Raw genomic sequence first — 23410 nt, 5'->3', positions numbered from 1 at the left:
TTAAATCTGTTTTTAAAGCAAGTTTGATGCAATTTTGAGGACTCATAAGTTCAAAAGAAAATTATTTATTTGAAATAGATTTTTCTTTTAGCAATGTTAAAGTCTTTACGGTCACTTTTATCAATTTAATGCATCCTTGCTCGATAAAAGTGTTTAAAAAAGTATAAAGAAATCTCACTGACTACTAATTTTTCAATAGTAGTGTATATATACAGTAAAAAGTATTTAAGTCACAAGATGTGTTTCTTATTGGGTCAGGATTAAACTCTATGGGTGCTGGATCCTTGCAACTACAAATGCTTCCATATCCTTCCACTTTACTGCAGAAGAGTTTCCTCCGGCGGTTCAGCTCTGTGTCTGTCCAGTGGCACTCTGCCTCTGAAATGAGCCACAATGTCAACAGACAGCTTTAACAGAAAACACAAATCTGAATCAACATGTATGCCTCGGCCCTGCTCCCTCATCTCATCTACACAAATACATATTATTAATACTGTTATCTGGTAATGATTTGGCTAATGTGTCCTATCATAAAACAGGCTCAGAAGCACTCACAGTGGTATCGTCCACTGCTACATACACCTTAGATCGACTAGAGTACACCTCGATATCCAAAACCTTCCTCCCACTGGCTGGTCTCCGGGGAGTTTCCATGTTAGACAGGGCATCATCTGAGACAATGTTCAATGATAGCAAAAAACAAATGTTATTAATTCAAAACTGACAGTGTGCAAAAGTTAAAACCTTTGAAAGCACAAAGATATTAGTGTCTTTACAATTCCACTCAAGTAATAGTAATATTTTAAATCATGTGAAGGCATCATAAAACAGTGTCCACAAAGGAACTTATTGACATTACCATACTCTTGAGCTGCATCTTCCTCACTGGCTACTCTCCTTGTATCAAGAATGAGTTTGATATTCACAATCACTGTGATCAGTAGAAACAGGACAGCACTGGCCTGCAAATAGACACACACATTATCTAAGTGGGGGCATTTCAAAGAATTCTACTGCATTAAAATATAGCCATTTATAAATTCTACAACCTAACCCTAACCCAGTGGTTCCCAATCCTGGTCCTGGAGAACCCCTAACACTGCACGCTTTTGGTGTCTCTATTATCTGACACACACATAAGAGGTCTTGGATAAAAAAATGTGTGGTGTTGTCCTGCAGTCTGGCTTCACAGTGATCATTACCATAGACATATACATTTAAAGAACATCTCCTCCTCAAAATTACCTGAAGGCCTGCAGGCCTACCAAACTTTGAGATGTAAAACAAAAAGCACTTTTGAAAAACTATTTAACTTTAAAGTGATTGAATTATTTAATAGCTTTGTAAAATGTCAAATGACAAAACTCTAAACAAAATTTGCTAAGCAAAAAACAAATTTAACTAATAGTGTTTCAGAACACACATGCTTGAGGGACTTGATTTGCTCATATAGATCTGTGGTGTTGAAATTAAATAGTACAACTATTAATTTAGAGGTTCTTTGACTTTATGTAGCAGAAGTGGCAAGAGGCTGTGAGAGTTTGTCACAAATATCTAAGGTCAGCATGACAGTGTCTTTTCTTCAGCTCTTTAGGTTGGCTATTAAACAGATTAGGATTAAACAGATAAGGATGCGTTTCTTTTTCCATCACTATATTTCACTGGTAATTTAGGCAAAGAAGAAATGCCCAATCCTCAGTTTACAAACTGTGTGTGAACAAATTTATCAGATCATCTCTAGCAAGCGGAAAAGGCGGAGTAAATAAATGCCTTTAATTGTTCTGTTATTATGTCTGCCTAGCACTCTTTTTCTTTAGAAAAAGACCCAGCGCTAAAGGAAAACATGGGACTTCTGTCAGTTTCTGGTTATGTAGGTGAGTTTTTTTACATAAAAACTTAAAACACAATCCACTGGTCTATTTTATCAATGTTTATCCTAATTCCTAAGTCTGGTTTGATTGATAAACTCCACAATATACTTGAGGGAAAAATATTGGGATTTTAACATTATTGCATTATATGACTTTTCAGTGCTGTTTTCCTCCTTGTTCACACATGGAGCATTTGAAGATACGGATCGGTATGAATCAGTCAAAGATTCTCACTCAGACGCTGCTCTAAAGGTCCAGCCTGACCGCAGACAACACTTCAGGGGGGGAAATTTCACCCTTCTCTGCTCAGTAATAGGTGGTAATTCAACAGGCTGGATACTGAATAGGCTTCAAGGAGCTAAAACGAGGTCAGGATGTTTGCAGTTGAATGGCACAGAATTTACAGACAGACCTGAAGAATGTCATTTCATTGACATTGACTACAAGAATAGTGGACTGTACTGGTGTGAGAGTCCTGCTGAAAACAAGACAAGCAACACTGTCAACATCACTGTGAGCTGTAAGAACATCAGTGTCAATAACATAGATTCAATTCACACTTTTAAAGATATAGTTTTCATTACTAATATGTGAATAATTCCACAGATGACTCCACAGAAGATGAAAAGACATTTACAGGTATGAGGTACAGATAATATCTGTTATTGAATTTGACTTTCTATGTTATAACCATCCTTATGAACTTTGTTATCCAGGATCTTTGGTCTGGGTGTCAGGGCTTTGTGTTATCTTGGTTATTCTAGTGGTTTTTCCTTTGCTCTGGCTGTTGTTTCCAAGTTTCAGGTAGAGTATACAATTCATAACAATTTTATGTTTTGGCCAACTGGTGGCAAATTTGTATGATTGTACATTTTCATAAAAAAATCACCAACTCATAAAATTATGTTTTTCCTATGAGATCGGGTTGAGTATACAGATGTATGCTATATTTAACGGTGATACACACTTAAAAGAATAGTTCACCAAAAAATGAGAATTGTGTCTATCAACTCACACTCTTGTCATTTCGAACTTTGAGGGTTGGTAAATAATGACAAATTTATATTTTTTAAATTAATTACTACAGCAGTTTCTATTATTCCGTCTGTGATATTAATTTCATTGACTACTGATTTACATTGCTCTCTGTATCAAATAACTGCAATGTTTACTTGTGCTTTTCAGGGAGAAATTGCATGTGTGTCCAAATAGGGCATTCAGGAGGGAAAGGGTCCAACAGGAAATGCCTAAAACCAAGCAGGACGTGACTGAAATCCAGTGGGATCTTCCCTGGATGGAAATGGACAATTTGCTGGACAAACACCAAAATCCTGGCAGCTGAACATTCTACATTTCATGTTATCACATAATATTTCTGAAGACAGAACTGCCACTGTGGTTTATAGAGTGAGTGATGGGTAATATGACAGATGAATAAAGACAGATGTTTTTTTCAATTACAAAATGACATTGATTTGTCATTTCTCTGTGACTCGTTCACATACACAGTAAAACCTTGTGTGAACTGAATAATTTTTCTGCACAGGATGCCAAGCAAGCTGGTAATTAAATTTTTTTTGTTATTTTGTTGTTTTTATTATTTTTATTATGGTTAGGCCTATTGCACAGTGCAGTGTTGACATATAAAATATTTATTTCTTTAAAAAGGACAAATAAATAAATAACAGCGATGTATCATGTACATTCAAAGCTGACTGAAAATGCTATTTTTTATGTTAACATTGTGACATTTGATAAACTGTTTAATGTCAGTGTTACAGTGCCTTGCGAAAATGTTCATACCTCTTCATTTTTTTCACGTTTTGTTATGTTGCTGCCTTATGTTAAACTACTTTAAATTTCTTTTTTTTCCCACATCAATCTACACTCCACACACCATGATGACAAAGCAAAAACAGAATTGTCAAAACTTCATAAATTTATTAAAAATAAATAAACTGAAATAAGTACATTGCATCAGAATTCATACCCTTAAACCAGTACTTAGGTGAAGCACCTTTAAACCCTCAAGTCCTTTTGGTATGATGTGACAAGCTTTGCACATCAGCATTTGGCAATTATCTGCCATTCTTGACCTCACCTCTTCACCTCTCAAGCTCTGTCAGGTTGGATGGGGGCAGACGCACATTTTCAGGTTTCTCCAGAAATATTTGACTTTGTTCAATCCCAGGCTTTGGCTGGACCACTCAAGGACATTCACAGGAGAATCTTGTTTCTCACAATCTGAGGGTTCTTTAGGTGCTTCTTTGCAAATTCCAAGTATTTTTAATGTGTCTTCACTGAGGAGAGGATTGAGTTTGGCCACGCCACCATACAGACTAGATCGGTGGAGTGTTGCAGTGATGTTTGTCCTTCTGTAGATTTCTCCTATCTCCTCATATGATCATAGAGCTCAACCAGAGTTGCCATCAGGTTCTTGGTCACCAGTCTAACCAAAGACCTTCTCCATCGATTGCTCAGTTTGGCCAGGAGGCTTGCTCTAGGAAGAGTCCTGGTTGTTTCAAACTTCTTCCACTAAGAGTAATGGAGACTACATGCTTCTGCGAACCTTCAATGCAGCAGAATCTTTTTTCTGAACTCTTCCCCAGATGTGTGGCTTGATGCAGTCCTGTTTCCGAGTTCTAGGCAGTTCTTTTGACCTTAGGGCTTGGTTTTTGCTCTGATATGCATTTTCAGCTGTTACACCTTTTATTGAGAGGTGTGTGCCTTTCCAAATCATATCAATTCAATTGAATTTGCCACAGGTTAACTTCACTCGAAGTGTAGTAACATCTACAAGTGATATGAATGCTCCTGAGCAAAATTTCAACGGTTCCAGATAACCAAAAAAAAAAAAAAAAAAAAAAAAAAAAAAAAAAATATATATATATATATATATATATATATATATATATATATATATATATATATATATATATATATATATATATATATATATATATATATATATATATATATATATATATTTTTTTTTTTTACAAATTTGCAAAGATGTTAAAAACCAGTTTTTTTCTTTGCCATTATGGTGTATGGAGTGTAGATTGATGTGGAAAAAAGTAATTTAAAGCATTTTGACACAAGATAGCCACATAACAAAATGTGAAAAAAAAATAAAAAATAAAATGAAGGGCTATGAATACTTTTGCAAGGCACTGTACATCATAAAAAAGTGTACTTAGCTGTTTTGATCATTTTCTTGAAATTCTAGCAATCCTAGATAATATGATTTAAAATATTTAACATGAAAATTATACTCCAGTATATTGAATATACTTTCATAAATGTGTAAGCACTCGTAAGCATGTTTTTTTTTTTTAAGTACACTTATTTTAATGTCAATTTAAGAATATTTTATAGTACATTTTAAATTAAATAATTCACCAGTAATGTATGATAAAATGAATTCACTTGGTAAAATGCTAACAAAAATATTTCATTATCATGTGAACTATCATGTGTAGTCATTGCATTTTAAAATGTTCATCAGTGTCCTTTCAGATTTCCAGCACATTGTAGTGTTCTTGATTGTGAAATGTGTTAAAAGTATATATTAATAAATGTATTTTAAAATGTTCTTCAGTCAGATGTATTGTTTTATCAGATGTTTTATTAGTTTTGTGAACTGCTTGAACTTACATACGCAAATCATACAGTTTACTTTTAAATTATATTTGGTTAAACTTGAAAAAAAAATTAAAAGCAATGGTGCTTGCTATCAATGTCATGTAACCTGACACAGAGCATTGTGAGGCGCCATTTTTTAAATGCAATTATTCTAATATGGCATAGAACAGTATGTAATAAGATTAGTATCCAAATTGAGATTCACCCAGCATGGGCAGCTATTTAGAATAATTCATTCCCTCTCCCCCACCTCTACCCTTCTGTCTTCTCACTCACACATGCCTTCAGCTTTTCTGGAGATCTGGCTTAACAGCAGACAACACTTCAGGGGTGAGCAGTTTTCCCTTCGCTGCTCAGTAAATGATGCTAACTCAACAAGTGCTGAGGAGGAGGCTCCATCCAGATCAATTAACAACAGTATGTTTACAAATTAGCATTAACCTAGATTAATAAATTCTGTGAAAAATATCTATAATTAGTTTATAATACCTAATGCAATAAAGGTATCAGTTTCCAACCAAAAATGAAATTCTGTCATCATCTAACCACAAAAAAATAAATCCAAAACTAAATAAATTTCTAATAATGATCACAAAAAAATATATTCCAAACAAATTTGACTCAAAATAAAAAAATTCCCATCGACTTCCACTGTATAGACATAAAATACTATGGAAGTCAATGGGAACCAAAACTGTTTGGTTACAAACAATTTGGCATGACACGAGGGGGGTAAAAAATGAAGAAATAAATAAATAAATAAAATAAAATATTGGGTGAACTATTCCTGTTAATGAATTTAACTTTTTTTGTAAAGTGGTAACAATATATCAATATTTTATATTTTGATGCTGAGAATTTGCCTATATATAGAAAATGTACAATAATGTGCAGAATACAAACCAGTAAAATACCTTACAATCCAATATTACCTTAGGTTAAATATCCACCATGGTACTTAGAATGGAGTCTTTATACAATTAAAGTACAATTATGTGTTTTATTTAATTTATTTAATTTCCAATATGACACTAGAGTTTGTCTCTCTAAGGACCTGTCATCAGTAAAGTGGGATCTCAGGCATGTTTAACACATTGTCACCATCACAGACACTGTTATCCAGAGCAGCTCCTGGCCAAGGGCAAATAAAGTGAAAATGTTGTCTCATGTAATATTGAGTCCCTGGAGCTGTCACCTCAAAGATTGCATGTCCTGGTTTTGTCTGGCCTGTCACTAGGCCTGTCACGATAACAACTATTTGTTGTGCGATATATTGCCCTAGCCTGGTAATGCCAAACTCTGCTACTTCGCTTTGCTTCATAGACAGTACAGAAGCGAACTGAAATTGAGCTGAAGTGCGAAGTCTGACGTAGTCAGGCCAATATTGCCCCAGAAATAATTTTGATAAACTATATTATTGTCATTTTAAGACCATTTTATGCCACTTAATATATAATCATAAAACAACAGCATAATAATGCAAGAACGACGCACTTTCAAATCACAACAAACTTTTAATTCTTAAGAATATTGAGATCATGGAAATTAAGTATCAAAATATTAGATTCTTTAAAAAAACTTGAATAAGTAGTAAATTAACATTTTCTAACAAAATTTCAAAGTAACAAGTAGAAAAAAAAAGAAAAATTCACAAATAAATTGTATGGAGATTTTTTCCATCTATAGATTTTTCCCTGACCTTCTTTTCTCTGTAAATTAAAGGTGCACTCTGTTGCTGAAAAACACAATCCCTACTTATCAGTCAGATGTCCATATGCACAAAGGCACAGATCCCTAAACAAGGCCACATCTGCAGATGAATAAACTTTTGAACTATACCAACTACACCACGTTATGTACAAGAAGCTGCAAAAGACACAGGCACAAGTGGAATGCAAAAAACATGGTGACATTAATTTTTATGTAAATGTAATGGCCAATATATTGCATCATCAAAAATTATTGAGGTCATGTATATATATTGCGCATTAATTCGATATATTGATCATTGCTGTCACAAACAGGCTTTATAGTGTACATGCTCTATGCATTCATAGACCTGACTTATAAGGAAATTTCTAAACTATACTTAAATTTTATAATATGCTAGCGGAAAGAAAGCAAAGGTGAGTGATCCAGAAAGAACTCGGTTTTGGATCCAACCAGAGCCGTTGAGAAATCTTGAGTAATAAAAAATAAATAAATAAAAAATCTGTTACCAAGAGTCACGTATTACCCAAAGTAACCCTAGAGGGCAGCATTTCTTTACATTGTCCTAATGCAGTTTTTTTTTTTTCTACTCACCCAAGTCAATTTAAATCAGTCATCAGTAAATCTAAACCTGAAACAATATTTTTAAAGAGAAAAATGTGTAATAGTGTAAGAGTTGAAAATTTATGGCTGTTATATGGTTACTTAGTTTTTAACAAAATTAAATAAAGGACAGTCAAAATTCTCACTTAGAATGTCCATATATCATGTACTGTATGATATTGTTTTCTTTCTGTTTTATGTATTTATTGCAATGTTGCAAGCATGCTTAATTTTCCTTTATAAGGTATGTGATATTAAATGTGTTTGACACTGACATATCGATTCAAGCGCATTGCATTTGCACGTTTGAAATGTGTTTTTTTGTTTTTGTTTTTTGGTGTGTGTGTGGGGTGGAATTTATTCGGACCTGTAAGCTCTCTTTTATTCATGCTTGTGTTTCAGTATGCTGCTGGCTGACAGACGATCAGCAGCCGGTGAGGGAGGGGGGCCAACCGCTACAGTGCCCTGCCTGGCTTCTCCTGCTAGTGACTGGCAGTTTGAGAGGGGCACCTCGGAGACGTAGGTCGAAGGCCAAAATGCTGCCAATCTGACACAATGGCTAAAAGCAGAATAAGTGTTTACAAAACATTTAAACTTTGGTCTTTCAAAACTAAAGACCAGCCAGACTTAAAAATTATTTGCATAGGTCATAACTTTTCTACTCTTGATACATGCAAAAAAAGTAAGAAAAAAAAAACAAAAGAAAAAGTTTAATTAGTTTACTTTGATATACTAAATAACTAAATAATTAATAAAACTATGGACATAAAAAACTGACAAAATTACTATAACTTTTACTGCAATTAAAATGAAATGCAAAATATAATAAGTTTTCAGCTCAAATTTGAAACTATAATCATTTGACAATAAAAATTACAGTAGTATCATAATGATTCTAGTTCTAGATATTCTAGTTCAAAGTCCCTCATATACCCAGCACTGCATTTTTTAAATGTCTTTGGACAAGGAGTTGTTTGTGCATGCACAAATGCAATTACACAAATACACCAACCTCAAAGGGCATCTCAACTAGACTGAAATGTGGAGTCACTTTCACATAATTCCTCCCCCAGGGCACTTTATAGTTTCTACATTTCAGCCATGATTGCTAGTGAGTAACAACTGCCTGATTATAGATTTTGTCCATTTTTCCTGTTAAAATAAAGTCTGGGAGACTAATTCAACCAGATTAAACCAGAACATGTTTCTTTCATGCTAACCAGGACTGATTAGAGTATAAGTCATAAAAAAGTAAAGTTTGTATCAGACAAAAAGAACAGCTATATGACTGCTAGAGCATTCTGTTCACATTCACGACAGGTGAGAGAACAGATGACCAGATCTTGCTGAAGTTGCCATGGTGATCTATGCACTAAGCAAATAAGTGTGTGAGGGAGGAATCTGAATGGGCTGATGTCAGTACAGTATAGACACTCTTATTTCATCATGCTTTGGTCTCTCCTCACCCAGCTACATTTCAAACAGTGTCACCAACAGTGAGCACTATGCCACACTCCAGAACTGTACATATGGCCTCCGAGCAGGAGTCCTCTACTCCTGTGACAAGCTGTGCAATACCCCAATACTTTGACAGACTCAAAATAGTACAAATTGTTTTATTCCAATGGTTGTTTTCCATTTTTAAAGAGCTTTAAAAGTGGAAATTCAAGCTTCTATTATTGTTGGATTCATTCATGGACTGAGGATTGATTCAGATTTTGTTGTAAGCACAAGTGAGCCGAATGATGCAGATATGTAATATTCAGATCAGTAACATGATTGTGGCTATGATATTGCTTTTATAAAATTGTTCAGTAAACAGGTACTAAACAGCAAAATTCCCAGAGTTAAATCAACTCTGCTCAGAGTACATATTGTCCCAAGCTATTGAGTGTTAAAGTAACACCGAAGCAGAGTTACCACTGTTGAGGATTGTTTGATAATGTCTTAAAGCCTGTGCAGTAGTTGTTCATCTTTAACACTGTTAACAGCAGGTGTTTATCACTAATGCTCAATCATCACTTATTTAATCACTTAATTATCTCATTAACTTTAACTATGTAGACAATATGTACTCTGAGCAGAGTTAATTTAACTCTGGGGATTTTGCTGTGTACTGAGTAACTTAAACACAATAATGCTTATTACTTTGTCAGTTTGTTCTCCAACAAGAAACCAAACAAGCCACAACAGAATGACATTTGCGTACAGTATCTTCGACCAACACACAGCTGTGGTGATTCATTCCTAAACAAATTAGTGTTTTTGAACAAACTGGTTGATTGAATGATTCAATGACTCACTCAAAAAAGACTTGTCTCCATCTACTGGTGTAACAATATAACCTGCAGCCAAAACCACATAAAATATCTAACTCACAATGTCTAAAGATTTTTCATATTTTGTATCATAAAACAATTTCACTAATATATTTTTATGAGTATCATGAATTTTTTTCCATATTTTGATATGAAGAACAGACTATCAAGACTATTTTTTCTTTATCGTTTTCTTTTCTTTTTTAAAAAAAATTGCTAATCAAGGTTACCCAATATCCAATTTACCACTTTATATCTTATGACTGTATACTGTATACCATCACTTAACATACTGGAGCATTTGCACAGCTCAGCTTAGCTTTGATGCATTTATTTATATATATATTTTTTCTTTGTCTATGCCTCTGTCCACAAATTAGTGCCTAATTATCTTACTTGGTTCTTTGTAAGTAACATTGTTAGCCATGGATTCTCACCATGAAGTTCAGGCAGGAAAAGACAGGCGTTAAGTGTAGCTTGGAAATAAATGATTACCCCATTTATTGGGGTCCTGGTATAAAAGTCTATAAGTGTTTTCCTTCATGTCTTTGTCTCACCATAAATGGAGCTATTTATTTCTTGCCTTTTTGGTGTTTAGTGTGTAGACTAGTGAAATGTATGCAAACTGATGTTGACCTATAACATAGCATGTATCGGACACTGCCTCATTACACTGTGTTTGTGTGTGTTTATTAGATGGAATTCCACAGGCCACTCTCCCACATCTTTCATTAATCCTCCCCTTATTTCTGCCCATCCAGTGGAATCTTTCTAATCATCCTGTCTCTTCCTCTCCTTCCAATAATCTTTTCAGTGGAGTTAATGTGCTGTGTATGTGAGAAACCACTGCTCCCCTGATTATATGTGGTCAATGACATTACAGAATTATGAGTGGTTTCAAGGGCATGGAGAGAGGAACAAAGGGATGAGGAGAGAGACAAGAAGCACAATTATGGAATGAAAAAAAAAGCTTTCTAGAAAAGAGAAAATTAATTGTTAGACTGAAAACAAGGGTTTAATTTTCTAGGGACCTTCTGGTACATTGCTTATTAAATTTAACTAAACATATTCTGATGCTGTGAGATTGTTGTTTTCTTTATGCAAGGTAACACTAAACCCAATTGTGGTAATTACTGTGCAAATCCTCCATCCAGCAACTTGTGAAACTTGTAAAAATAAGTATTAAATGTCAGCGAAGGTCTTAGAGGGGAACTCAAAATACAACAAAACCCATTAACATGAAAAGTGCTTTCACTACATTATAATATGTACACTACTTAATAAACAAAGATGTATTCCCACTGACAACCATTTGCATTGACAAAGCAACTGGAAGTCATTCATTTTAAACGAGGTGCACTTTCTGGTGTTTTCATGTGGGCAACACACCATATTTATATGGCCAGTTATACAGCCCACCAATGATGTTACTCTTAGCGACCAGCAGTACAGTGACCCAGTGACCTCCAGTTGTCAGTGTGAACAAGGTGTCACAGGATTAGCAAAAACACACAAAAACAGTGAGATTGATTGAGCTTTCTGTAGAGCAATTATGATATCATGTCCAATGTAAACCCACAAAGATTATTCCTTGGTAACCATAAACCTCTTGCAACAGCTTAAATATTTAGACAGTGTTTTATAAACACCGGAGTTGGACTGAGTGCTGACAGCTCAGTAATAGTGAACAGATTTCACAGATACCATGACATGTTTTAATTGGAACTTCTTATTCCTTCTAACTTCTTGTTCCCCCACCATGTGATTTGGCTTATGATCTTAGAACACAAAACTAAACTAAACTAAACTAAACTAAACTAAACTAAACTAAACTAAACTAAACACATCTATACTGCCTGTCCAATGTGAGGTTACAGGAAAACAAAAAGCACTAAATGTATTTATATAACAAAACAAAATAAAACATAATAGTTTAATGTTTTCTCTTCTTTTATCTATTTTTACAGAATACTTGTTTCAGTCAACGGTAGGTTCATTGGAGTCACATTTTTCCTCTGTTATTATTATACCTCTGTAAGAAAGGCTTACATTTGTTGAGCAGGGCTGGAGAAGAGAAGAAGTGCAAGTGCCATGTTCTCATTGGTAATTTGGAAAGATAAATGGTGCCTTCCCTGCTGCCCTGCATTTATTAAGCTGCCTCTAACTCTGCTGGGCTTAAGACAGGCCGAAGTGAATTATGAGGCATGACCAACACAATACACAATGAGACAATAACTTCACATCACTGTCACATTGTGTGTCTGGCGAGCATTCCTTTCTACCCTTTCATTTTCTTTCATTTTCTTGTTCTAAGTTGTCTTTCATCACTTTATACTGTGTGTTTTCAGACCCATTCTCTTCACACCTCTTGTTGTTTTACCTACGATCCTCTTGTTTCAATTCTGTGGTCAACTTGAATGTGAGCTGCATTTTATAGACGACAACGGATGCCCATTTTCCACAAGTTGGAATGATTCTTTTCTGTATAAAATGACTGCACCTGACTCTGTAACAGTGTCACTTGTCATGTCCTCGCTCTTGTAACACATGACTTAACACATCTATTTGCTGCATTGTCTCAGGAGAATAGATAAATGGGTCGTTTTCACTTTGCTCAGGGCAAAACATTGTTAATGGTAACAATTTTCGGATGGCAAGAGGTCATGTCCATGTCCACAGGAATAAGCAGTACACGAGACAGATGACACATCATGTTGTTAGATGCTTTATTTGTGTCTTCTAGGCTCTGTCATATTCACACTCATCAGTTTCTCAATTACCACGTAGCCGATCATTGGTTTCTATTAAAATATTATTACTCACCCCCACTCCTCTCTGGCTTTATGGAAAATATGAAGCTGCAATGACTGTTTAGACTGATGCAATTAAAAATACTAACGATTTTATTGTTGTAGTATTGCACAAAGGGATTTTCACCTTTCACATAAAAAATAAAATAAAATAGATGATTAAAGTCCTTATTAACAAGATGAGTTCATTTCTATAATGGGGAGCTACAGTATTTCCATTAGTCTCATTGACACAATTGTGCTTTATAACCTTTCTAAACGCTTCACATAATTACACAGAAATCGTTGTCTGAGTCTCATAATCCTGCCTGCTAATTACTCTATTATTTCAACTAAAATTATTGATAAGAGTACACAGTTCCAGCTCTCTGTAGTCTGACTGTACTATGTAAATACACAATCACAGAGTTGCTACTCTTTCAGTCTATCAAAATTCATTTGCTGACCTTTTCATTAGAATATCAAATGTCCTTTTTTCTTCTTCTTTTGTAAGACACTTCCAGTCGGTGTTGCCAGTCAAGGGCCCATGTATCTCAATAAACTCTAAGTTCATCTGCAAAGAAACTCTAATGCACATAGTAATCACATTAATTCTCTTATTCATATGGATAGTGATGGCCAGTTAGAAGAGAAAGCATGCTGGATTTAGCCCTTCAAAGGACCTACTGGTTTTCTTGTCCAACACAATGATTAGATTCATTCCAATGCAATACATTTTCCTCAACTCTTTTCTCTGATCAAGGAAATTTACAAAATGCACCAAAAAACAAACCCATTTCTTTGCTTGACAGTGTAAGAGAAAAGTTGCCAAAAGAGCTGAGATAGTTACAAAATCCTCTGTGGGGATCTACGTCATCCCAACGAGGAACTTTAATTAGATTTGACAGCAATTATCCAAATGCCAGCGCCTCCTCTGCCAGTGCAGATCTCTTCTGTAGTACTTAACACCACCCTGTCCCTGATGTGGGGCTCAAGTAATGGGGATACTACTGTGAGACTAAGGTCAATTACTGGCTAATTAGTAGGTTGACTGTGTCACACAGAATCATAAATGGTTATAAAACACTATGCAGGGTTAATGATTCCAGCTATGTCTGAGAGCAGAGTTTGAAGTCAGGGAAAGTTTGACAAACACAATATTTAGTATAATACAGGTGCTGGTTATATAATTAGAATATCATCAAAAAGTTGATTTATTTCACTAATTCCATTCAAAAAGTGAAACTTGTATATTATATTTATTCATTACACAAAGACTGATATATTTCAAATGTTTATTTCTTTAAATTTTGATGATTATTACCGACAACTAAGGAAAATCCCAAATTCAGTATCTCAGAAAATTTGAATATTGTGAAAAGGTTCAATATTGAAGACACCTGGTGCCACACTCTAATCAGTTAATTAACTCAAAACACCTGCAAAGCCTTTTAAATGGTCTCTCAGTCTAGTTCTGTAGGCTACACAATCATGGGGAGACTGCTGAATTCACAGTTGTCCAAAAGATGACCATTGACACCTTGCACAAGGAGGGCAAGACACAAAAGGTCATTGCAAAAGAGGCTGGCTGTTCACAGAGCTCTGTGTCCAAGCACATTAATAGAGAGGTGAAGGGAAGGAAAAGATATGATAGAAAAAAGTGTACAAGCAATAGGGATAACCGCACCCTGGAGAAGATTGTGAAACAAAACCCATTCAAAAATGTGGGGGAGATTCATAAAGAGTGGACTGCAGCTGGAGTTAGTGCTTCAAGAACCACTACACAAAGACGTATACAAGACATGGGTTTCAGCTGTCGCATTCCTTGTGTCAAGCCACTCTTGAACAACAGACAGCATCAGAAGCATCTCGCTTCAAAACGGACTGGACTGCTGCTGAGTAGTCCAAAGTTATGTGCTCTGATGATAGTAAATTTTGCATTTCCTTTGGATATCAGGGTCCCAGAGTCTGGAGGAAGAGAGGAGAGGCACACAATCCACATTTCTTGAGGTCCAGTGTAAAGTTTCCACAGTCAGTGATGGTTTGCGGTGCCATGTCATCCGCTGGTGTTGGTCCACTATGTTTTCTGAGGTCCAAGGTCAACACAGCCGTAAACCAGCTGACCAACTTTATGGAGATGCAGATTTCATTTTCCAACAGGACTTGGCACCTGCACACAGTGGCAAAGCTTCCAGTACCTGGTTTAAGGACCATGGTATCCCTGTTCTTAATTGGCCAGCAAACTCGCCTGACCTTAACCCCATAGAAAATCTATGGGGTATTGGGAAGAGGAAGATGCGATATGCCAGACCCAACAATGCAGAAGAGCTGAAGGCCACTATCAGAGCAACCTGGGCTCTCATAACACCTGAGCAGTGCCACAGACTGATCGATTCCATGCCACGGCGCATTGCTGCAGTAATTTAGGCAAAAGGATCTCCGACTAAGTATTGAGTGCTGTACATGCTCATACTTTTCATTTTTATACCTTTTAGTTGGCCAAGATTTCTAAAAATCCTTTCTTTGTATTGGTCTTAAGTTATATTCTAATTTTCTGAGATACTGAATTTGGGATTTTCCTTAGTTGTCAGTTATAATCATCAAAATTAAAAAAAAAAAAAAACATTTGAAATATATCAGTTTGTGTGTAATGAATGAATATAATATACAAGTTTCACTTTTTGAATGGAATTAATGAAATAAATCAACTTTTTGATGATATTCTAATTATATGACCAGCACCTGTACTTTTAGGAGCCATTCACATAGAATGTGTTTTTGCATTCCAATGCAATGCTTTTCTATTATTTTTCTGTCAACATGCGCTAGACATACATTTTAGGCTGTTGTGTTCATGTCTTTTGCAGTGTTCTGATAGTATATACATTGTTTTTATTACTATACATGACCATAAGACTGTAGAAGATAATACACTATGATTATATGCCACAGTATTCTTTAATACTGAATTATACACCAATAATGGTTCAAGACATACTGTCCTATTCACATTGCGACAAGGGCACCAATAGGACAACTAATCCATATACAGTCTAAGGATGTTGTTCAAGGATCGTCACCATGGTAACAACAGGCCAAAAGCTTGTGTGTTCACTATGCAGCATCTTTTGATCCTCAACATTTTATGATTCATCTTTCGAAATCCCCATACAACGATTTATATTTGAGCAGAGAAATTGATTATCATTTCCTCTTGTGCTCAAGGCAAATCTCATAAAGTTGATCTTCAGTGTACAGGGAAATTACTTCCTGATGTCCCTATGATTGGATGAATTTGTTTCTCTGTATTTTCAGTCAATGACACATCTGCAACATCTGTGCCATGCACATCCATACAACACATCTAATCTGCTACTGTTTTCCCCCTCAAATATGTCCCTTTTTGTTTGTAGAGGAGACCTATGAATGAATTCTCCAAAATACTGGAGAGAAAATTGATTTTGTAATGTGTTCAAAGAACTGGATAATGAAATCACAACAGGGCCAAATTAAAGCACAACAGACCAAGTAAGTCAACAAAAATATGCATCATTAATAAAAACTGATTATAAGCTTCCAAACAATCCTTTGTCTCTCCCGACGAGCATCTTAATAAATAAATTGTTTTTATTACTTTACATGACCCTAACACTGTACAAAACAATAAACAACCTCCTGTAGGCACACATGGACAGTAACTGGACACACCATCAATGGTTTCATTACTGGAAAATCCTTATTAGAATATATAAGTGGTCTCTAAAAAAACATTGTGTATACTTATTAGCTGTGAAATATTTTCCTCTCTTCTCCAATACATGTTAAAGGCAATTTAAAGGACAAACTACATGTAGAATGATCATCTGTCAAAACGATCAGGTCAAATGTTCTGTCATTTCCCATTTCTATGAAGTCACAATTTTAATTATTTTCATTGCCTGTATCGCTACTAGACTACAAAACTCCACATCATTTTACATTCAAATGTAAATTTGCCATGCATTTGTTTGTAATATATTTTACATCATGTTTAATGTGCGATAACGGTGCTGTGGCATTTTGACCAGAAGAGCAGAGCATGTTGGAGAAAAATGCCCCTGTTATGCAAAATAGCTCTGTACACATTTCTTAGTCTGACAGTATGCAATTACAACACAATTACAGTGATTATTCTGTGAGAAAGGCTGGGATTTCGCCTGAGATTTCCACACACAACATAATTCTGCACTGCATCTTGAAGAAAAATCACTTTGCTGACACTGTACATGCACTGTACATAAAATATTAAAATATATAAAATCAATATTTCTGAAGAGATCTCAGTTTAAAAAAAGAAAAAGAAAACTGAGTTATAATGACTATGTAAAAGGAGAAAATTGTGTAAAAACAACAACAATGATAATGAGAAAATGATCTCAAAAATATGTATTTTATCCGTATACTGTGATTTGCAATGGCTATGAAGTTTTTGTTGATGGATCCTTGTGTGATTTGCTCTTGTGATTTTATGACTGTAAAAGGGTTACATAGAAGTGTATATGCTGCTTATAAACTTCATTTGATTGAGTCAAAGATTGAGTTTTTATTGATCCTGCTTAACTGACTTAAACTGATGCATTTTCTTATTCTCTTGTAATCCAACCAGGCCAGCGACACACACACACACACACACACACACACACACACACACACACACACACACACACACACACACACACACACACACACACACACACACACAATTGCTTTTTCCATCTGTATCTCTCCTTCCTGTTTTTCTTCCCTCTTTCCCACCTCCTAGTTTTGATTACAATCCAGCCTCCCCGTAGAAACTCTTTACAAATGCAGTCAACTTTATTTTACTGGTCCTTGGAAATGATCATGGGGTGATGATCCTGGAGGGATGCCAGGGCATATTTTGAATTTGGCAGATTGAACAATGCTACTCTGACCCACCAGAACCCAGCTTGTCACAACAAAGGCTGTTTGGGACAAGTGAGCTGCCATTCTCATATCTGCGTGTCACAGTCTGGTGAACTGTGATGCAGACGTAAACAGAGAGTGAAAATAGGGGTAGTAAATGCCTTTTTTAATAATAATAATAGTAATAATAATAATAATCATTTATTTAGGGTGTCTGGCTGAATGCACTTTTTGTTTTGACAACAAGGCTGCAGATGAGGGCAAAAGAAATGACGATTGCGTAATTCCATTCATACTGGAAAAGTATGACAAATAATGCTTCTTGCATATTAATAACTAACAAACTGACTTTTTTCACTTCTGTATTTTTACAGTCATCAAAACACGTTTTACCTGAAGTGAAATACGGTAGCCTACATTAGTTTGCAAAATAGCTGCCCTTGAGAATGCTAGCATTAAGCAGCTGGCTCAAGGGTACAAAATGGCCAGAGGTCAGAAGTTGAATCACTAATAAGCACCTGAGGATTTGTGAAATAGGGCTTGATATCTCCTTCAGTCACTGAGAACCTGCTATTTGAGAGCTAGCAGACCAAAACCAATAATGTTCACAACAATGTTTTTTTTTTTCCTTATTCATTGCTTAGATTATTATTACACATAGATGAAACGGGCCAAATGGATTTTAAGTTTGTGTAAAGAAAAAGAGCGAGATGTGCACGGTATTAATATTTATTTATTTTCCATTAACATTTGCACATTTTTATCATTATAAGTTTTACATTATCTCATTATCATTATGACTAGATAGATAAAACAGAAGGCATTCATTCCCACCCTGCTCTATGTTTATATTCAGATGGATCTGCAGGCTCTATATTGCTTGCATTGGTCTCCAGTGACAATGCTGCTGCTTAGAGACTTAATTGAGGAGACGGGGCAGAGTGCCACAAGTACCCCATGTAGAGATTTTTATTGAGTGGAGCAGCTCCAGAAGCACACAGGCAAGCATGTTCCTCCAAGTAAGAGATTTAAAAAAAGAGTAAGGTCATGAATGAAAGGCAGGCTTTTTTAGGATTTTCAGATTACTTTGAACTTTATTCTATTATCCTTTTAGAGCTAAACCTGCAAACTTGAATCAGGGCCAAAAATAGGGCCTGTTGTGTTCTTAATCGATCCACCCCACCCCAATTTTGTCTGTTTTATAAAGACAGAAAAAATAAAGAAAATACTTAACCATTAAACAATAGCTCCACTCCACTTATTAATTCGTATATTGCATCTCTATATAATGCCCATCACACTATAAGAAATACCTCTTTGCTTTCTGTTCTTTATCCATGTACTGCAAAGTTTCTCATCAATGCTTTATAAACCTCTATTGGCAAAATCAGGTTTCCACCATTTTTTTCTACACTCACCACAACCCAGCTTTAAGGTGGAATCTGTTTCCATGACAACACCAATAATCTCAGAGAACTAAGGAGATTATACTTTTTGCATGGTTAAAGTGACAAAGTGACAAAGTGACGTGACATACTGTACAGCCAAGTATGGTGACCCATACAATAGAATTCTTGCTTTGCATTTAACCCATCCAAAGTGCACACACACAGCAGTGAACACACACCTGGAGTATTGGGCATCCATTTATACTGTGGCGCCCGGGGAGCAGTTGGGGGTTCGGTGCCTTGCTCAAGGGCACCTTAGTCATGATATTGCCGGCCCGAGACTAAAACCCACAACCTTAGGGTTAGGAGTCAAACTCTCTAACCACTAGGCCACGGCCCCACATAAACACTCATAAGCAGTCTCTTTCCGCTACTACATACGGTTTTCCATTTAAGCTACCTCTATCTACAGATAAAAGGGGAATTGATTCCTGACTTCTCTCTCTCTCTCTCTCTCTATTTTTCAGTATCCTCATTTGTCTATTGTAGAACAAAATACCTATTACTAAGGATAGTCTCAAACATTTATTTATTTATTTTTTTTTGAATACTGTTTTTAACATAAAAATGAATAATTGTGTTTCTTAATAAAGCAAGAGAATAGGCTAGTGTAGGCAAATCATAGCCATGCTGATATTCAGACCACCAGCATGAATGCATGTGACATTAAATACAGCGATTCAATAAGCAAGAAATTAATATCCAGTAACTTACACAAAACTTAGTTTTGCACCTCCAACGAAAATACTTCCAAATCGCCAACACCAAAAATTGCAAACACTGCGTGTCTTCGAAGACCATAGTGATGATTTGTTCTTGAATGAATCAATGTGGTTGAACTGATTCTTTGAGTGAATGATTCAATAACTCACTCATGAAAGCCAATTTTATCGTTCTTGAATGAATCAGTGTTTTGAACGAATCAGTTAAGTGAATGAATCAGACAGACGAAGCATACTGACAAAATACTGTCACTTGTCGCCACCTACAGGCATAACGATCAAATATTTATTATAATTATAATAATAATAATAATAATAATCATAAAATATAATTGTAATAATGTCTTTACATTCACCTTGCAAAATCTATGAAATTTTGTAGTAATTTGAACAATATTTAAAACAAAATTATTTTTTGACATTTATTATACTGTATGCATTGAATTTTACTATTTAGTTATGTCAATGCATCTTTATAACTCTTATTGCAGACATTTACCTGACTAGAAGTCCTTTGGTCGAACATCATTGATTATTTCTGTGATGCAAATATGATGATGCAAATGATGATACAATGATTTCTAGCACATTCTGTTTATTTATTTATTTTTCAGACACCCTGTTTTAATTAATGAATGTGGACATTTACTTGCATCATTTACTGGCATCCACTAAAATCTAAGAATGTATACTTATGAAAGAAACACTTTTATGACCATAAATCTTCTTTTAAAAGCATAATCCAAACATACAGCACAGCAGTGTTTAACAGTGACATTATAATAACAGGAAAAGAGATTCTTACAAGGTACCAATAAGACAGAGGCCATTTAGCCACTGCGACTCTCTACGATTGCTGTGCTGTCGAAGAGTCCACTTCAAATCCATTTGGATTCTGAGCGAACTTCAAAGCCTGAGGGGCCTTACTGGATGAATCAAAGGCTGTTTGAGAGCCAAGAAACAGTGCTTGAATGAACTCTAGCCACTAGCTATTAAACTAGAAGAGACTCACACTCAAACAGCTGCAGCTGGACAGTATCACACATGAAAAAGAGTAGCCATGAAGTTCAGAAATGTAACATAATGTGTTAACACAGATGACCTCTCGTTTGTTTCAGGGTCATAAAGGCAAAATCCTTTAACATGCTTTCTGTGAACCCAGCAGCACTCCCTTTTGACTTCATTGCTTTCATACACTCAAAGATTTCACACACTCACATACACATACACACACTACTTGTGTGTCCCCCTTTCTTTTTCCCACACTCCTCGGCTATCTCTGCTTCTGCACATCCAAAATGCCTGTTACCGTGGTAACCACACACAGTGCCATAATATTTCCCACCTTTCAATGAGGCATCATAGGGTGATATTCACAATGCAGATATAACTTTTCAGAAAGCATCTATGCAGCTAATAATGAGAGGCAATGAATGAAGAAAAAATTAGAGAGAGAGGGGAACAAATAATAAAACTGAAAAAAATAAAAAAATAAAATAAAGAAAGAGTTCACCCAAAAATTTACATTTTCTGAAAATGTACTCACCCTTAGCCCATTCAAGATGTAGATGAATATCATTTAGCATTATAATCAATGCATCCTCTGCAGTGTATGGGTGCCATCAGAATGAGAGTTCAAACAACTGATAAAACCATCAAAATAATCGAATAAGTAATTGTCATGACTTCAGTCCATCAATTAACATCTTGAGAAGAAAACAGCTGCGTGTTTGTAATAAAACCCTTGCTTCCAAGCCTGGCTCATTCTGACAGCACCCATTCACTGCAGAGCATACACTGGTGAGAAAATAACTTAATGCTAAATTTTTTTAAATCTGTTCTGATAAAGAAGCAAAAGCACATAAATAGCTGAGAATAAGGCATAGACTAATTTAATGTTATAAAAATCCATGTCAAAAGGCACTACTAACTAACAGTAACTGATGCTGGGAATTTGACAGCATGGATTAGGTGAGGGTTTTTTTGTTTGTTTGTTTGTTTTTGTGGAGATATTTACTGTGCATGCTACAAAATATTGGTTATACATTTCTCATTATGCTATATTATAACCAGATATTGGATTCAATAAAAGGACAGTCATTTTTGACAGAGAACACAAAAGGAGTTTCAGTGCAGAACAAGGGTTAAGAAGGAAAGATCAGATAAAAATGTTGATATGCAATAAGTCATAGAAATGACATAGAAAGAAAATGTCTCAACAGTTGAAAAGACAAGCAACCAAGCCCTTTGCACTCAGATTTGACACCATTCTCTGTCCTTTCTTCTTCATCTTCTATGTCTCCATCTATATTTTTCATGAGAATATGTGTACCCTTCTGTCTTGCCCTCCTACACAGCAAGCTAGTGATGAGTCAGTCTCCTGCAGTTGCTACACAAGTTTTGGAATGTAAGATAAAAGTCATGGCACATAGCAAAAAAAAAAAAAAAAAAAAAAAAAAAAAAATCTGTCAATACATCAATAATCATATACAAAATATAATAGTCATTAATTTAACACATGACATAAGTCACTGAAATTCTTATTTTTTTTAAGTGGCAAAGTTACAGTCTACAATCTGTTCAGCGCGAATTTTTGATCATTTTGAATTGAACTGCGAAAGAAAATTGAGTTGGAAGACGTTTACTATTTAGAATTTATTTATTTATTTATTTATTTATTTATTTATTTTACATCTGCATTCATATTCAGATGTGACTTATATTATTATTGTATTCATGTAAATACGTTAGTATAAAACATGGTGTATTTGGAAGCTTATTTGAGCTATATAAGTAAGTATTTGACAGTGACTTGCAGCAGACTGTATTTTATACATTTTTATATAAAAAAAGAAATGTTTGGAATTTTACTAACCACGGCCTTTCTTCCAACGCTGAGTGACGTAACATAATCGATGAAACGTTCCATCGGCCGCTGTCCAGGGTCCTGATGCGTAGCTGTACTGCAGCGCAGCTGTCTCCGGATGTGGGTCAAACATGAGCTGAATAGTGAAATCCTTTAACTCACTGATCAGCGTACACAGAACACATGATAATGAACTGACTCTACAGTCCTGAGTGCGTATTATACAATTAAATTTGGAAGGTCGACTTTTGAAAGTTATTTCTCTCAGTTTAGGGGTACAGTTTGTTGAGTTCCGTCTTGTGCAGCCGCAAGGAAAGTTGTCTTTGCATAAATAATAAAGATTTTTAAACAAAATACACTGACTTCTAGTAGTAAATAAAACACAGATTATGTCTACTAGAGTTTCCTACTTTTTACAGAACAATTCTATTTAAGTCAATTAAACGTTTAATTCAGTGTGTGTTAATTGCTGTTTCTTTGTAATTAATTTATGAATAAAAAGTGATAAATAATGA

General features: G+C 35.2%; 2 protein-coding genes across 2 annotated transcripts; one reads left to right on the top strand and one right to left on the bottom strand.

Moving 5' to 3' along the window:
* Positions 1-239: 239 nt before the first annotated feature.
* Positions 240-23319, bottom strand: LOC122134326 (protein O-linked-mannose beta-1,2-N-acetylglucosaminyltransferase 1-like). The gene is made up of 4 exons (XM_042758405.1): positions 22905-23319; positions 860-962; positions 556-671; positions 240-378 (listed from the first exon to the last, which is right to left on the bottom strand). Exons 1-4 carry the CDS (start codon positions 22956-22958, stop codon positions 346-348), a joined length of 306 nt encoding a protein of 101 aa, XP_042614339.1. The 5' UTR covers positions 22959-23319; the 3' UTR covers positions 240-345.
* LOC109093532 lies at positions 1778-4574 on the top strand. The gene is made up of 5 exons (XM_019107271.2): positions 1778-1874; positions 2032-2391; positions 2478-2510; positions 2588-2675; positions 3057-4574. The coding sequence occupies exons 1-5, from the start codon at positions 1844-1846 to the stop codon at positions 3211-3213; spliced, it is 669 nt and encodes a 222-aa protein (XP_018962816.1). The 5' UTR covers positions 1778-1843; the 3' UTR covers positions 3214-4574.
* Positions 23320-23410: the final 91 nt, after the last annotated feature.

The sequence above is a fragment of the Cyprinus carpio genome, chromosome A6 (genome assembly GCF_018340385.1).
Source record: "Cyprinus carpio isolate SPL01 chromosome A6, ASM1834038v1, whole genome shotgun sequence".
Classification (NCBI taxonomy): Eukaryota; Metazoa; Chordata; class Actinopteri; order Cypriniformes; family Cyprinidae; genus Cyprinus; species Cyprinus carpio.
Note: the sequence above shows the minus strand (reverse complement) of the source record. Positions and strands in the feature narration are given on the sequence as shown.

Excerpts from the sequence above, each read along its gene's own strand:
- LOC109093532 (XM_019107271.2), top strand. The coding sequence starts at position 1,844 with ATGGGACTTCTGTCAGTTTCTGGTTATGTAG. Across the intron at positions 2,392-2,477 it reads TGTCAACATCACTGTGAGCT|ATGACTCCACAGAAGATGAA; the intron begins GTAAGAACATCA and ends ATAATTCCACAG. Across the intron at positions 2,676-3,056 it reads CTGTTGTTTCCAAGTTTCAG|GGAGAAATTGCATGTGTGTC; the intron begins GTAGAGTATACA and ends TGTGCTTTTCAG.
- LOC122134326 (XM_042758405.1), bottom strand. The coding sequence starts at position 22,958 with ATGGAACGTTTCATCGATTATGTTACGTCACTCAGCGTTGGAAGAAAG. Across the intron at positions 963-22,904 it reads GCGTTGGAAGAAAGGCCGTG|GCCAGTGCTGTCCTGTTTCT; the intron begins GTTAGTAAAATT and ends GTCTATTTGCAG. Across the intron at positions 379-555 it reads TAGCAGTGGACGATACCACT|AGGCAGAGTGCCACTGGACA; the intron begins GTGAGTGCTTCT and ends GGCTCATTTCAG.